We start from the raw sequence: 14639 nt of genomic DNA, 5'->3' as shown, positions 1-14639 counted from the left end.
TGGAATAGTGCAGTGCTTTTCAACCCGTGGGATGGCGGATGACAAAAATTGTAATGCGGATGACGAACGTCGTGCGGATGAATGTGCGGACGAACATGGTCCATATTATTATTTTTATTATGTGTATTGTAGTAATCAAATAAGCTGATGCGCCCACCTATGCGTTACAGGTGCATTAATAATCTCTCAGTGGTTCATTGCAGCTTGATCTGTCTATACTATATCGGTCAAGGCTTAGGCACACGGTTTTGACACAAACCTTTTCTTTGTAATTTCACAAATAAAACCAAAGGTTGCCAACTTACTGTGCTTTTTATGGGAATTTTCCGAAATAAAAAAGTGCGGATGGCAATTTTAAATGTTGAAAAGCACTGGAATAGTGTATAGTTAAGAATATTTTTAAAATAGTTTAATTAAAAATAAAACTGTTTTGCACTAAAAGTAGACTCCATTATACTTTCACATTTGTAAACCAAAGTCTTCAGATCACTCTATTTGTAAAATGAGGGCAATTTATGACGTCATCTCAAAAAAATGCTTGCCATCGCGGTCCACGCTTAGCAAAAAATAAAATGGGGGTCCGCGGTAAAATAGGTTTAAAGAGAGAGAAAGAGAGAGAGAGAATGAGAGAGAAAGATCGAGAGAGCGAGAAAGACAGAAAAAACGAGGGAGAACAAAGAGAAAGAGTGTTTGAGAGAGAGACAGAGAAAAACAGAATGAGAGAATCGATAGGTTTATTCGAAAGTATTGCTATGTGCTGGTCAAGTAAACAACAGCAATAAAAATTTCAGTTCAGGAAAACAGCATGGTTTAGTGCAGCATTATAACAAAGACTATTCTCTATCTATACATAAGTAATGGTATTTTCAAACGATATTATAGGCACATGTGAAAAACTGTTTTAAGAAAACTCCCCAAAAATAAACATAAATATTGGCTTTATCTATTTATACTTTTAAGTTTCCTAACCTTTAGCTATTTGCTTCGTGTGATTAAACTGAAAACAACGTAAAAAATCTCACCTTCCTAACTTAAAAAAACTTACATTTTACAAGGTGTTTTCCCGCTTTTCAAACTTCGAGTAGAGTACACCACCAAGTGGTATATGGATTAAATGTTACTTCGTCATTTGATTTGTGTTTACGTTTTGGGATTAGTAAACAATAATACAGTCTACGACCGAATTCCACTTACGACGAATGTTGCATCCACAAATTGTAAAAAGTAAAAGTCGAATAATTTAAAATTCAAGTGTACAATTTACTAACAAGGTGCACAGACTGGTTTAATGGTAGAAAAATAAAAATACTATGTATACATATTCCTTTAATTTCTGTTTAGACAACCATTTAAAAGCCTTTCTAGTAAAGTCATTGACCGAGGTCATGACAATACTAATTGCTTGATTAAAATAAAAACTTTGGTATGTGTCATGCCATTCCAATGTGCTGCAACCTTGTTCCAAGAAGAACTCAAAAGTGGTTCAAATAAATACATTATCACATTTTGCCAGGCTCTGGACAATGTTTTAGGTGGAGGAATACAAACCGGCAGTGTTACTGAAGTGGCCGGTGTCAGTGGAAGTGGAAAAACACAACTTGCATTTCAGTTGTGTGTCGATGTACAAATTCCTGTTGAATTGGGGGGCCTTGAGGGTGAAGCAGTTTACATCGACACAGAAAGCGTATTTTCAACCTCAAGAATATCTGAAATTGCGAACTATGTTGTTCGGCATTGTCATCATATTTCGAATAGAAATTCAAAAACTAAAACATTATCTGTAAATAGCTTCCTCTCGAAGATATTCTATTTTAAATGTTTGAATCCAATAGAGCTGCTGGCTTCCACACACCAAATGACAAAGTTTTTAAATACTCATAAAAATGTAAGATTGCTGGTAGTTGATAGTGTTGCGCAATGTGTAAGGTCTGAAGAGGATATGCAGGGCAGAAATCGACTCCTGAACATACTCGCCACTAATTTTCGACAGATTGCCTTTGACCATGATATTGCAGTTGTTTTAATTAATCAAGTTACAAACAGAATTAATGAGGATGGTACAAGTTTAACTATACCAGCCCTTGGTGAAACTTGGAGCCATGTTGCGGCCACAAAATTAATGCTGTTAAAGCAGCATAACAAGCGACTTGCTCTTCTTTACAAGTCAAGTAGCAGGCCAAGAGGAATGGCTTACTATGCGATCACAAAAGATGGATTTCAAGATGAACAGCAACATAGTCTAGTAACACATTCAAATGAATTAAAATACTTGGAAACACAAGACAATTGCTCGACAGGTCGAACAATTACTCAGCTCGGAATAGATCAAGAATGTTTGCAACTATCGCAAAAATTGTTACTGCCAACTGAAGATATTATTACTGAGGATGAATACTTCAGTCAGCAATATGCACAAGATATAAATGCTTCCATAACTGTATTGAAAGAAACTCCCTATTTACAGGTAAATCAAAATGCTGATGAAGAAAATCAAAATAAACTTTTTATTCACAAACCAACTACTTCGAAGTCTGATGGAGAGGCTTTGATTGCAATTAATACAGTATGGTCTGATTCAGATAGTGATGAAATGCCGCTTACTCAAATTAATAATGACAATGACCTTTCCCCAACTTTATCAAATACACATACTAAATTACCAACGAAATCAGTACACAATATTAAAGAAATTTCCAGCTCCACGAATACTTCTAATAATAAAGGGGGAAACTTGGAACAAACAATATCTAAACCTCCATCACCTGTATTAACACCATTTAAGCCCAAACGCCGTAAGAAACACAAATTTTAGCGATCAACACATTTATTACTTTTTTGTTAAATTATTATATGTTTAAAAAAGCATTTTCTCCATTTTTCAAAAAAATCTTATTATTTTAGTAGTTTGGATTTATGCATGTTGGTTTAGCAGAAACAGGTACAATGAAAAAGAATGTAGAGTGTATCAAAAACTCAGTCATGTAATTTAGTTTTAACAACCAATATATGAACCAAATGGCAATCAGGTACAAACAACATATTTTATTTTCAAAAAATATTTCCCTTTTAAAAAGGTTTACCATGTAATTAGGTTAGGCCAGCGTAATTGCTAGATTTCCTATAATTCATGGAACTTGTTAGAATCGAAATGCTGTTTTACAGCTTTACAGGTTGAAAGCACCAGAATAGATTTTCTCTTATTTCAACTGTTTTCGCACACATTTTACTGATTTCATCCAGCAAAGTTAAAAAACCGTTTTGACTAAAGTTTCACAGGAGCTTGTAAAGGCTGGTTTACCTACGACGAATTTGTAGGCTTAGATGCCGGAGGCATAGCAGCGAATTCGTTCCTCTTGAAAAGCTACGTACATTTTACAATTTAAACTGCTTTAAACGAAACCATTCTGTAAAGTTATCCAATCAAAAAAACATAATGTCAATTTAACGTGACTAGAAAACCATGCATCTCTTTTTAAAAACAACTGTGTTGCCAACATTTTAAATGCAAATTTTTTACACTGGTGTTGATTTATTATGACATCCCAGTATAAACAGAGTGCTAGAAGCTAAAATTATGTTTGTGCCACAACAGGTAACGGAGTGTAACGAATCAGGCTTGGTAAATAGGAAAGCTGTTGTATTAATGAGCAAAAGGAATACGTAGTACGTTGCCACCCAAAAAAATGTTTCGCTAATAGGAAGCAAGATGAATGTCAATAAGCGCAAAAATAAGTTATTGCATAGAAAAAAGCGGGCGAAACAGCACAATGATAAAAAATAAATATGATCGTGTTTGCGGCAAGATAACCTTCACAGTGATAAAATAATAACCTTAGGTCGCATCAAACGACTGTTTAGCCTTAGAAATAGTGGCAGCTAAAAAAATGGTCTCAAAAGCAGTTTAAATAGTCATTGAAAGAAAAGCATAAATTTACAATGTTACGCTGTGAGTAGCTTGTCTTTTTAGCGCTTATATTTATAAGCGCTTTGTTTATTTAAACAGCTACGGAGTTTAGAGGATGTTGCTTTGTCATCCAAGCCGTCAGGCCTATTCGTTAAAAAATCACGCACCCATCTTTACTTAAGAAAGGGTTAAACTTTTAATAAATGTCCATCGCTTCGTGCGAATCCCTTCCCCGGAAAATAAACATGCCATGGAATATGGCTGGTAAAGGGCGTTATTCACATGGAGAGTACAACGCCTACCGACACCCTGTTGTCTTTCAGTTTTGCTGGAGTTGTTCGCGAAACCTCAGATGGAATTATTTCTTGCGTAATGTGCAAACTCTCTGTCGCACGTCGACGGATTGATTTGATTCGCATTCTGTTATACATAAAATATGGGTATAAGTTACAAACAAAAAAAAAATTGCAAAAAAGGCGTATTTATCGAAATTAAAAATAATTGCAATTTACCCCCGAAAAAAGACACGGTGAATACTGTTCAACACATTTGTCGAAATTAGGGATACACAACTATCTGAAGAAAAAACGACATTCATGCTAAACCTAATGCGATTAACCAGGGCTGCGTGGTTAATTTTGCAGGCGTGTACCATATATTCCTCTAACAAAAATATAACAGCCTACAGTTTGAATGCTGTTGAATCTAATTCAAAACTAAATTTGATGAAATTGAATGCTCATTACAGTTTTTGTTAATTTTGTAAACGATGAGTGTGCATTTGGTAAATCGACTTTGACGTGAAATAACTTTGACAATTCTTTGCATAACGTGTAAATTTTTACTTTTTTGACCAGTCAAGAAATAATCGCCCTTTGTGATAATAAAAAAAAGTTGACGCCAGATAGATCTACATATTTATACACACCTTTGAAACCAGGCAGCCGTCACAAGAGATGCAAATAGCGCCGAGGAAACGCACAGAACAAGCACGGCGACCAGTCGGTAGTGATTGGGATAAGTTGGACTCCTTGAAGTCAGAACCTGGACATTGTTACTGATGCCAGCAGTCAGCCTTGAGAAACGTTTGCTTGGAGACGACTTGGGTGCCAACTTGATGTGACAGCGATGGCCGTGAAAGCCCTTCGGACACCTGGCGAAGTCAATGAGGTTTTTTTAACCTAATTCTTTCAGCTCGTTCAAAAACAAACTAATTAAGAAAAACGCTCCGAAACACTGAATCGGCTTAAAACTGGTGGTTACATTTATTTTAGGTCAAACTGGCTTTCAAACTGTATAGGCAGTGGTGGGATTCAGCCGGTTCGCACCGGTTTTATAGAACCGTCTCGCGGAATTTTAGATCAGCGAACCGGTTAGCATTACTGGTTACTGTCAATGGATTTTTGCATCTTATTCCACGCTTTGATTTTTTTTGCAATGGTCAAGTTCGCACGTAACAGTCATACATTGTGTAAATTTTTATAATTGTAGTAATTTTCCTTTTGTGATTGTTTGTTTGAAAATGGAATTGTTGCGTCATAAAAGCAAGTCATGAGACGACTGCCGCTTTACAGTGTGACTCTTAGCAATCATGGGATTCAGCCAGTTCGAAGTTCGCAACATTCGCTGGAACCTGGGGTTGCATCCTGTTCTTGTAAATACTTTAATTATTTCCCGGAACATATGACTTTTGGTAACAGAAACAGCTGAAATGTATGACTTTTGTGATAGAACCGGCTGACAAGAAATTTGAATCCCACCACTGTATGTAGGCCTATATATACAGCTTTCAAACTGTAGTGTATATGTATTTTTTTAGAGTTAAAAAGCTTATCCTAAATTTAAGGTTTATCAATTTTAATGTGGTTTAAAATATTTAGACATACTTTATATATGGTGTACTTACAGACAGGACGAGGCTCCGTGTTGTGTAATGCAAACGCTGTAATTTTCGCAGAAGTTGGCACTAGAGGCGCAAGGCGTGTGATTTAAATCTGCAAAGATTGCATAAAAAATGTAAATTAAATAAAATTTTATTTATCAGCGAAATAGAAAAATAATATAGTTGTTGTGTTATTTTAACAACTGCACTACTAAATAAAGAAACAAAAATTATTTGGCCGTTTTCAAATTTTTTCAAAATTTGGCTTGTAAATTACCGTGTTAACAATGTCAATTGTTTTTTATAAGTCGTGTAGCCTAATAACGTTTTATTTGGATAACTTTTTACTTGAATATTTTGTTTTTTATAAATGTGTGTTTTCATAATTCATTTCCAGCGGTATAAAATAGCTAAAGATATCTTTTTTAAACATCTTAATCTATTGTAACCCGACACTGCCAAAGGGTAAATTTATTTTGATAACATTTTCCGCCAGAAGAATTTTTTTATTAAGATTTTCGACGCCATTTTGTTGTTTTTTTTAGACAAATATGGGAAAAGAAGAATTGCAACTTTCGTTTATAATGTTAAAAAAGTAAAAATGTTATTTCGGAAACAGATATTTTGTAAAACTCACAAAAATATGGTTATCAAGTAAAACGCAGTAAATTTTCCATAAAAATTAATCTAAAAAACTATATAAAAAAATACAAGCAAAAATTGGAAATATTTCGCTGTAAAAAGAAGTCATCCTTAATTTTCGAAAAACATATCAACAATAACCAAAATGCGACAAACCTCTTTATAAATTCGTGGCGATTTTATTTTGTACAGCGCAAATAATGCACCGGAATATTTCTTATAAACGAAAATACTCCATCCCATCCGAAAAAGATGTTTATATAATATATATACTAACAACAACCGCTACAAATGCGATCTACTAAACCATATTATATGTAAAGGAAGTTTTTACTAGGTTACACTATGCACGAATCTGTAATGTAGCTTGATAATGAATTGCAAAGCCACAAAGGTCTAGCAGTTAATGTATTAACTGAAGATGATACAAGTTCGTATCGAAAATTTTTTTGGCTTTGCAATTCATTATCGAGTTTTTACTAGTTCCTAAACTCACCGGTCGACATTGCCGCCCATTTTGCGAAGGGGTGCTTCTTGCAGTGCTCGTGGTAGCCGATGTGTTTGATTTCTATTTTGTGTCCGACTTCGCACGAGCGTACGTTGAGGTAGCAAGCGTTCATGTAGAAGCGACCGTCGCTGGCGCAAATAGGGATGAAGCCTTTTGACAAACAAATATCATTTTAGCATTAAAATTTCACCGCCAACTTTTTTTTTAGGCTGCATATAGGATCGCTTGAACTAAAAATTGTTAGCGCCAGATATGGGTTTGACGAAATCAATTTTGCTAGTCGGTTTCGTAAATGGTAATTAAAGTTACCCAACAAAGATAAATTTTATATGACAATCTAAATTCGATGATTTTTTATGAACAACACACCAGTAATTAAACTATTAAGCTGGAGTCAGCAAGTTGACAAAATAATAATGTTATTTTTATTGTTATGCCTGTTTGAGCAATGCGAGTTATTGATATTTTATTAATATCGTATGATTAAAAAAATAACACACACAACGTGTAAAAAGACAATTTTATCAAGTTTTAATGGTTTAGTCTTAGAGCCAGTTTATCATGTTTTTAGTTTAAGGTTTTATTTTATTGTACGGATTTCATAAAAAGAAGTCCAACGTGTTTTATAATCTAAAATAATTTACTTTTAAAATAATAATTTATAAATATCTCTCTAGAGCTATTAGGATAACTAATCGCCAAAAACCGAAAGAGATCCTGGTAAAAATCTACCTTGTTTTGAATGATACCTGCATTTCTACAGGCGGCCCTTCACCTGCAAGTTCTCACGATACAAATCTCGCCTAAGTTAATTGGTTTGGTTTTATTAACTAAATATAGAACCGATTTTAAATCAAAAAGCAAACATCGAACTTAAAAAGAATCGTCACATTTTTCTAAAATATTTTAGGAAACATTAACACGAGAACCTGTTTAAATTTATTTTACATTTTCCGACTCCAAAGTTATTTTCAAAATTGTTTGGGGTTAAAAGAAACATGTTTCAATTGTTAACAACTAAAAATGCCTACAAATACAGTAAATTAAAGGTTTGATATGAGCAATATTTACACACAAATATGTACAGCACTCCCGTACTAAACTACAAACTTCCTGGCTAAGTACCTGCGTTTCTACAGGCAGCCCTGCATCTGCAGGTTCGCCCGATGCAAATCCCGCCGAAGTTGCAATCCTCATTGTTCCTACATCGCTGTGGCGAAGAGCGCACTGGAGGAAAAGCCAAAGCGAAAACCAGCATCGCCATTGTGATCCTCATCACCGCTGCTGAAGTCCATAGCGAAACCGCTGCGAAAACATATTTATTGAAAAATTAGCGAACATATATATATATATGTATACTGTTGCAAGTGAGCATTGAATTAATGAAAATAAGAACAGTTCTGAAGGATAATGGTTGATTGTAGTAAGGCGTAGTAAGAATATCGAAGCCCATACAGGAGTAGGTAGTATTTTGAACGTTTCGAATAACTCTTTATATTCATGTTTCAACAGCTGTTCAAAACAGGTCTCGGCGATCTTAAAATTATCGAACATGTTTATGTCCGCACGTATATCGAAACTTGAGAGCCACTTAAAAAACAATAATGGCGGTTTAGGCACAAATACAAACATTTTTACAAATGCAAACATTTTTACAAATGCAAACATTTTTACAAATGCAAACATTTTTACAAATGCAAACATTTGACCTTTTTATGCCAGGCAATTTAAGGCAATGCTTTTGGTCGATATTTTTTATCCTATCTATAGTCAAGTCACTTTTGGGGAATTTCGGCATTGCGGCCTGAACTATGCTGCAGCTATACGCGTAAATAACGGCCCGGGGAAATCATTTTGCAAAGTTTTGATCGAGGGAAATTTTGCATTTGCAAAAATCGAGCCGTACGTAAATATTTGTCAATTTTTTTTTGCTAACTAATGATCGGCAAGCACGAGCAGGGACTTTCCTATAAATGTTGCGAAGCCCTTGTTTTGCAGCAGTTATTTTTTTAATGCATGGAAAATCCTAGCCTGATGCATTTGGTTTTCATGAGAGATTTTAAGGGTGATTGCAAATTCGGAAACTTGTAAACTTAAAATTTTACTTTTTGTCGATGAAAAGTAGCCTTGACTGATATCAAGTCGCCTTTAAATATTTAAAAAATTTTTTGGTTTTTGTCTATCGAATAAAGGTATTGCGTTGTACTTAGCCACTGATAAGTATAAAGAAAACATCCTTGGCACTATATTAAAAAATAAGGTTTTGTGATAGGCTTGCATGCGCATATTTTTTAAATCATAAAATAAATGTTTTTTTTATTTTTTAATAAAAAAGATTGGATAAAAAGCAAATACTTTCATTTTCAAATTATTTTTCTGTTTTACAAATAGGCTACAAGAATATTTGGGATATAATATTCGCATAAACTAACTATTTTCAGTAATTTAAATTTCAAAATTTATCAATCTGTAAAACGTTTACCCTTTAGTGATAAACTACATTATTATATTAGCCTACCCTAAATCCCTTTTTACCTTTAGTGCAAATTCAGCTTATCCATTTAGTCGTAATTACTATGTGCAAGACTTGAGGTTCGGGAATTATTTTAGACAGAGTGAAACCTTAGGTTGGGTAAATATCACAGAGGTGTATTTTCGTTTTCCGAGATATTTATACGTTTTGAATTTTTACATCGCCTTTTGTCATTTTGAATCGCCTAATTCAAATTGAATAGATATTATTTATTTTGTAATCCTCAGAAAAACAGAAAATCTATAATTCGAATACAGACAGAACTGGAAATTTTAATACAGAAAAAATAATAAGAAATTTTAGTCAAACAAAATACAACTTCCACAAAAAGGACTATTTTCCACTATGATAACCCTAAAAGTAAAGAGAATAGAAAATGGCGCCCGAATACTCATTAAATTGCGTCATAAATCCGTTGCCACGACAAGGGAAAAATATTTTTTAAGTGACCTACAAACAACTGAATCACAAGGTTAGTCATGCGTTACGAAGTCATAAAGGTATCTATGACGTATACAAAGAACCGGTCTGTTTCCCACAATTAGCCGCCATTTTCTCTTTGAGGTTAAAATAGGTTTTGTCCGACTTTTGTCGACCACGGGATTTTCAGTCGCAATTACCCGAGCTGTGTAGGTCAGGTAAAAAAAAACTGGCGTTTCGCAGAAGAAAGTTTTCAGCACTCAAAAGAGAAACCGAAGTGCTAGTTATGACGTTTTTGAGTTTGGATATTACTGTGAGTTCAAAAGTTTCAAAACTGCAAAAAATTTGGGCCCTAGTCTACAATCCTACCACAACGAACATTATTTGGGTGAGGGTGCGGGTTAGCGTTTAGGTTTGGGTAGCAAGCTTATTAAATATTAATACTTGACCAACCCTTACCCAAACACTAACTGACACCCTAACCCAAATTTTGTACGTTGCTTTAATGATTGTTTCCAAGCTGTGGTAGGATTCTAGACCAGCGCCAAAATTTTGGAGTTCCATGCAAAGTGGTGGAAGTACTTACGATTTCCTTTTTTCATCTTCGTGTAAAAGTTTAAGCAAAAACCAGTAACGTTCTTTACCGAATAAGAAAAATTAAAACAAACTAACTGCAAATACAAAATAATTCGTGAGAGTTGCCCCTGATAAGATAATAAGTGATACGAAACATCAAAAATGGGTTTTACACAAGTTTTATCCCAATTTCCCTTTTTCAAACTATTGGCGGCCTATGCAAAATAAAGACGGATTTTTTTAAATTTCACTAAACAAGTATTTAACAAAGTTGTATTTTTAATATGGGTTATAACTAGCGACCTTAAAATAAATAGGTACAATTTTGAAGACATTTTTGGCAATTTGCAAAAGCGGTTGGCGAAGGTCTTTATATAGCGCTGATATTAACAAAGATGGCATTGTTTGTCTTGTATTCCCTTCTTAAAATTGGTATAGCTTACACGGAACCAAATCGTTCCAGGGGCTTTCAGATAGAAATCAAATCGCCAAACTTTACCATTGTGGCGAAACGAAATACGTTGCACAATAGGGGCGGCACCCATTGAAAGTACAATCCCATTTACATATAGACGAATTTCGAAGAGTTTAACCTATACAATAACGTTATAATTCAACAAATATGGTAAGTGTAACTTCGAGGCAGATATACCCTACTTTTAACCATACTTTTCTCTCGGTGATGCTTACCACACTGACTGGGAACTTTTTAAACGGTTCGACGCTCGTGTTCACAAAAAGCAGCCCCGCTCTTTTATTGGTCGCTCTAAGCCAGGACCACCTAAACTGACCAACGCAACAAAATGTTGGCTACGACACGTGCTGCCTATACCCACATACAAAAAAACTCAACAATATTTAAAACGTTCGCTGCAAAATCCCCGCTCGCACTTTACTGCACGAGAGCACTTTGTTTACCGACGCAATGTCAATCATTAACTTTTCCTTCCAAAGGTTTACTTTCGCCCCCAGAAAGGGGAGTCTTCGCCGCCACATCGGAAGCCCATGTGAGCAAAATGTTTCGAGCTCCGCCTTTTTATACTTGGCCGCGGCAGCACCTCGGCGACGGGCGATTATCGCGTCACAGAGGTATTTTTTTCACGCTCGCTTGCGGCAGTCGGATTAAAAATTTTGCTCGCGTCCAACGGTGCGACGCCCGCCAAGGAGTTTCAGCGCCCGCGAGCAAACGGCAGAGCCACGCGCTCGAGTTGGATTGTTTACTAAACAACGTTTGGGTGCCCCGAATTCGCTAAACAGTCTGTCGCCTGTCGCCGTCTTGCACAGACCAATCTAATTAAAACCGTTTCGTTGCTTAAGGCAGCTGTGGATGTTCCCCTGCGGGAAAGTAACTCCAAACGAGTAACTTGGACATTTTTATCAGGGTAATTTTACCAATTAATGCAATGCAATTTTACCGCCTTCAGTAGCAAAAAAACAGCTTTCCAATTGTTTCAACTGTTGAGATTTAACAGAATGAGAGTTTTTTGGCCAATCTAGTTTTGTTTATCCATCAGTTTATTATTGCAAGAATAACAACTTTATAGTTTTTTTTAAAAAAAAGGGGGTAATTCAAATATATTGATTAGTTTTTAGAGGTAACGACACCAAAATAACAACTTATTTTGCGTTGTTGCTTTCGTGTACATCGTCTTAGAATCAGTATTTTTCGGAGCAAATGACGCCCGATTAGCATCCCGTTTCGTATTATTTTACGTTACGCACGCAAGGAATTGTACGTCGCGCCTGGTATACGTAACGTGACGTATTGCGAAGGTCGATTGTCACGCTATTGCGTAACTTCGTCATAAATCACGTAGGTCGCACCAGACAAAAGAGTCACAAAAAACGAAGAGAATGGAACAGTTTTTAAAATTTATTTATTCTGTAGGCGAATATTTATATTTTTTTTAAATGTCCGTTTGAAGCAAACAGACGATCACGTATGCACTTCTTTTCATCTAAAAGGGCACATTTTTATGGAATCCAAAACCATTGGCAGCAGGCTCCTGCTTGTCGATCACTGTTCCGCTGACGCGTATAGAAACAGTAAAACTCAAAGTTTGAAAACCCGAGTAAAACCAGGATCAGACATTTTTTGAAGGAATTTATATTTCGCCTATACTGGCATCGTCAGTTTCTATAAGTAAAATACAAATACATAGCAAAGTTTTATTGGTACTTTGCTATGTTTAATGTCTGATCCTGGTTTTACTCGGGTTTTTAAACCTTAAGTTTCATGGTTTATATACACTTCCTTTCACGACGATTAACCAAAACCAGGGGCACAAATCTTAAGTGTATTAAGATGGGGAAAAGGCCACCTGCTGTGTTTGGCACAACATAAGTGGCCACTTATCTCTTCTAAAAGGGGTTAAAATTGCATATTTTTTACACAATCCTTGTTCTTAAAACGCAAATGCTCTACAAACGCTTGTTTTCTGGGTTATAAACTATGGTCAAAAAAATAAAAGGTAACGACCTTATAATACACAATCTTTGCTTTTTCCACGATAAGGGAAAAAAATCAAATAAATTGCCCCGGGTTATCGTTGTCAATTTATTTTTTTAAATATTTCTCATCGACTAGTCAGTATTGCAAGTTTTTAGACAATTGTAGCAACCTAAATAACTATATTTTCTTAAAATACTTTTGATCTCCAAAATGTTTTGGTCGTTATCGCAAAACTCTATATTATTTAGTATGCGAGTCCATCCTTATTTATGCACCATTAAAAATCTACCCGGAAAATTTCCAAACAATGTGTTTTGCCAACACAAACAAATTTCGAACACTTAAAGACTACAAAAACGTCTTACCCGTTGGTATATTCGGTTCCGCAAAGCACGTCGTTTCTTGACCAACGGGATGTAAAAACAACAGGCACCGACATGTTTTAACGTGAAGAACAGGAACAGAAATAGCGAATTTCCCAGAAGGAACTACCAGCAGGTCATAAGGACAAGCACTTCCTTATACGGCACGCGAGGGAGCGAATTGCCCGCAAGCACAAACAATCAGCACTGCCTTCAGGTATGCCCTTAATTGCAGCGCGGTTTTTGATGGAGGTTTCGTTGCCGATACATTTACGTAACAAACCTTTTTAACCTGTTTGTTTCATTGTTCAGCTGCAAAAGTTGTAAAAATTTGAAATAAAAAACGATTACCTTACTATCGGTTATTGCTGGTGGAAGTTAGACAGCCGCAGGCGAATATGCAAATAAGCAACGTCCGGTTGTAATGCCATTTACATGGCCGTCGCCCTTCGTGGATATGCGTATTGCGCGATTATGTCTATTTGGCTATATTTTCTTAAGTAGGCGCCCTGCCAAAATAGATTTTTGGCAAACACCTCAACGTGCCGCTAGCCTGCCGCAAAGGCGGCGCGGAAATCACCGAATCAGCGCGAGATTGGCACTGGGTGCGGCGCGCTGGTGCGAAGCGCGCACAAGTCGTGCCAGATTTTGGTGGGAAAATCGAGTTTCAGTTATTTGGCGGTAAATACGGCGAGGTTAGATAAACGCGGGACCTGCACAGTCACACGTATATGCTTTTTACCGGGCCATAAAAATTTTGCTGTCTTCTTCAAGACGTACAATCCAACGAGCGGAAAATACCGAAAGCATCGGTTGGCGTTGCAACGTTCTTCATCGATTGTGATTTTATTTTTGAAGACTGCAAGTGTTTTTAATACAAGAACGCAACATCTCGCCATTTTCGCATGTTCTTTAATGACACGGGTTAGCCTTTTATTTGTCTGCGAAGTATCTGTGTTTTAACATTCCTACGTAATACATTATATATTCAGTCCATCCTTATTTATTCATCATCGATTGCGATTTTATTTTTGAAGACTACTAGTGTTTTGAACACCAGAACACAAGACCTCGCCTTTTTGCATGATATTTAATGCCATGGGTTAGCCTTTTTAATTTTCCTTTTTTTATCTATGTTTTATCATTCCCACGCAATTCAATATATATTCTCCGACTAAATGGTGGATAATATTTTTGGATGTAAAGCCGAATTAGTAGGGCTCAACAGTGAGGTTTTTAACATTTACACGAAACCTATAGGATGAGTTGCGTTTATTATCTGAATTATGTTCATATGGAAAATATCACTGAATTTTAAGGTTAAATATGTATTTTATGGAACGCTATGCGTCTAAAATCT

At 35.7% G+C, this 14639-nt stretch overlaps 2 protein-coding genes across 2 annotated transcripts; one reads left to right on the top strand and one right to left on the bottom strand.

The window, feature by feature from the left end:
• Positions 1-1353: 1353 nt before the first annotated feature.
• On the top strand, positions 1354-2812 carry LOC146133553 (DNA repair protein RAD51 homolog 3-like). The gene has a single exon (XM_083397786.1). It carries the CDS (start codon positions 1433-1435, stop codon positions 2810-2812), a length of 1380 nt encoding a protein of 459 aa, XP_083253912.1. The 5' UTR covers positions 1354-1432.
• Positions 2813-3672: 860 nt separating this feature from the next.
• Positions 3673-10552, bottom strand: LOC146133552 (tomoregulin-1-like). Its single transcript, XM_083397505.1, has 6 exons — positions 10476-10552; positions 8062-8241; positions 6925-7086; positions 5811-5898; positions 4833-5057; positions 3673-4324 (listed from the first exon to the last, which is right to left on the bottom strand). Exons 1-6 carry the CDS (start codon positions 10489-10491, stop codon positions 4183-4185), a joined length of 813 nt encoding a protein of 270 aa, XP_083253631.1. The 5' UTR covers positions 10492-10552; the 3' UTR covers positions 3673-4182.
• Positions 10553-14639: the final 4087 nt, after the last annotated feature.

The sequence above is a fragment of the Ascidiella aspersa genome, chromosome 9 (genome assembly GCF_963924565.1).
Source record: "Ascidiella aspersa chromosome 9, kaAscAspe10.2, whole genome shotgun sequence".
Taxonomy (NCBI): domain Eukaryota; kingdom Metazoa; phylum Chordata; class Ascidiacea; order Phlebobranchia; family Ascidiidae; genus Ascidiella; species Ascidiella aspersa.
Note: the sequence above shows the minus strand (reverse complement) of the source record. Positions and strands in the feature narration are given on the sequence as shown.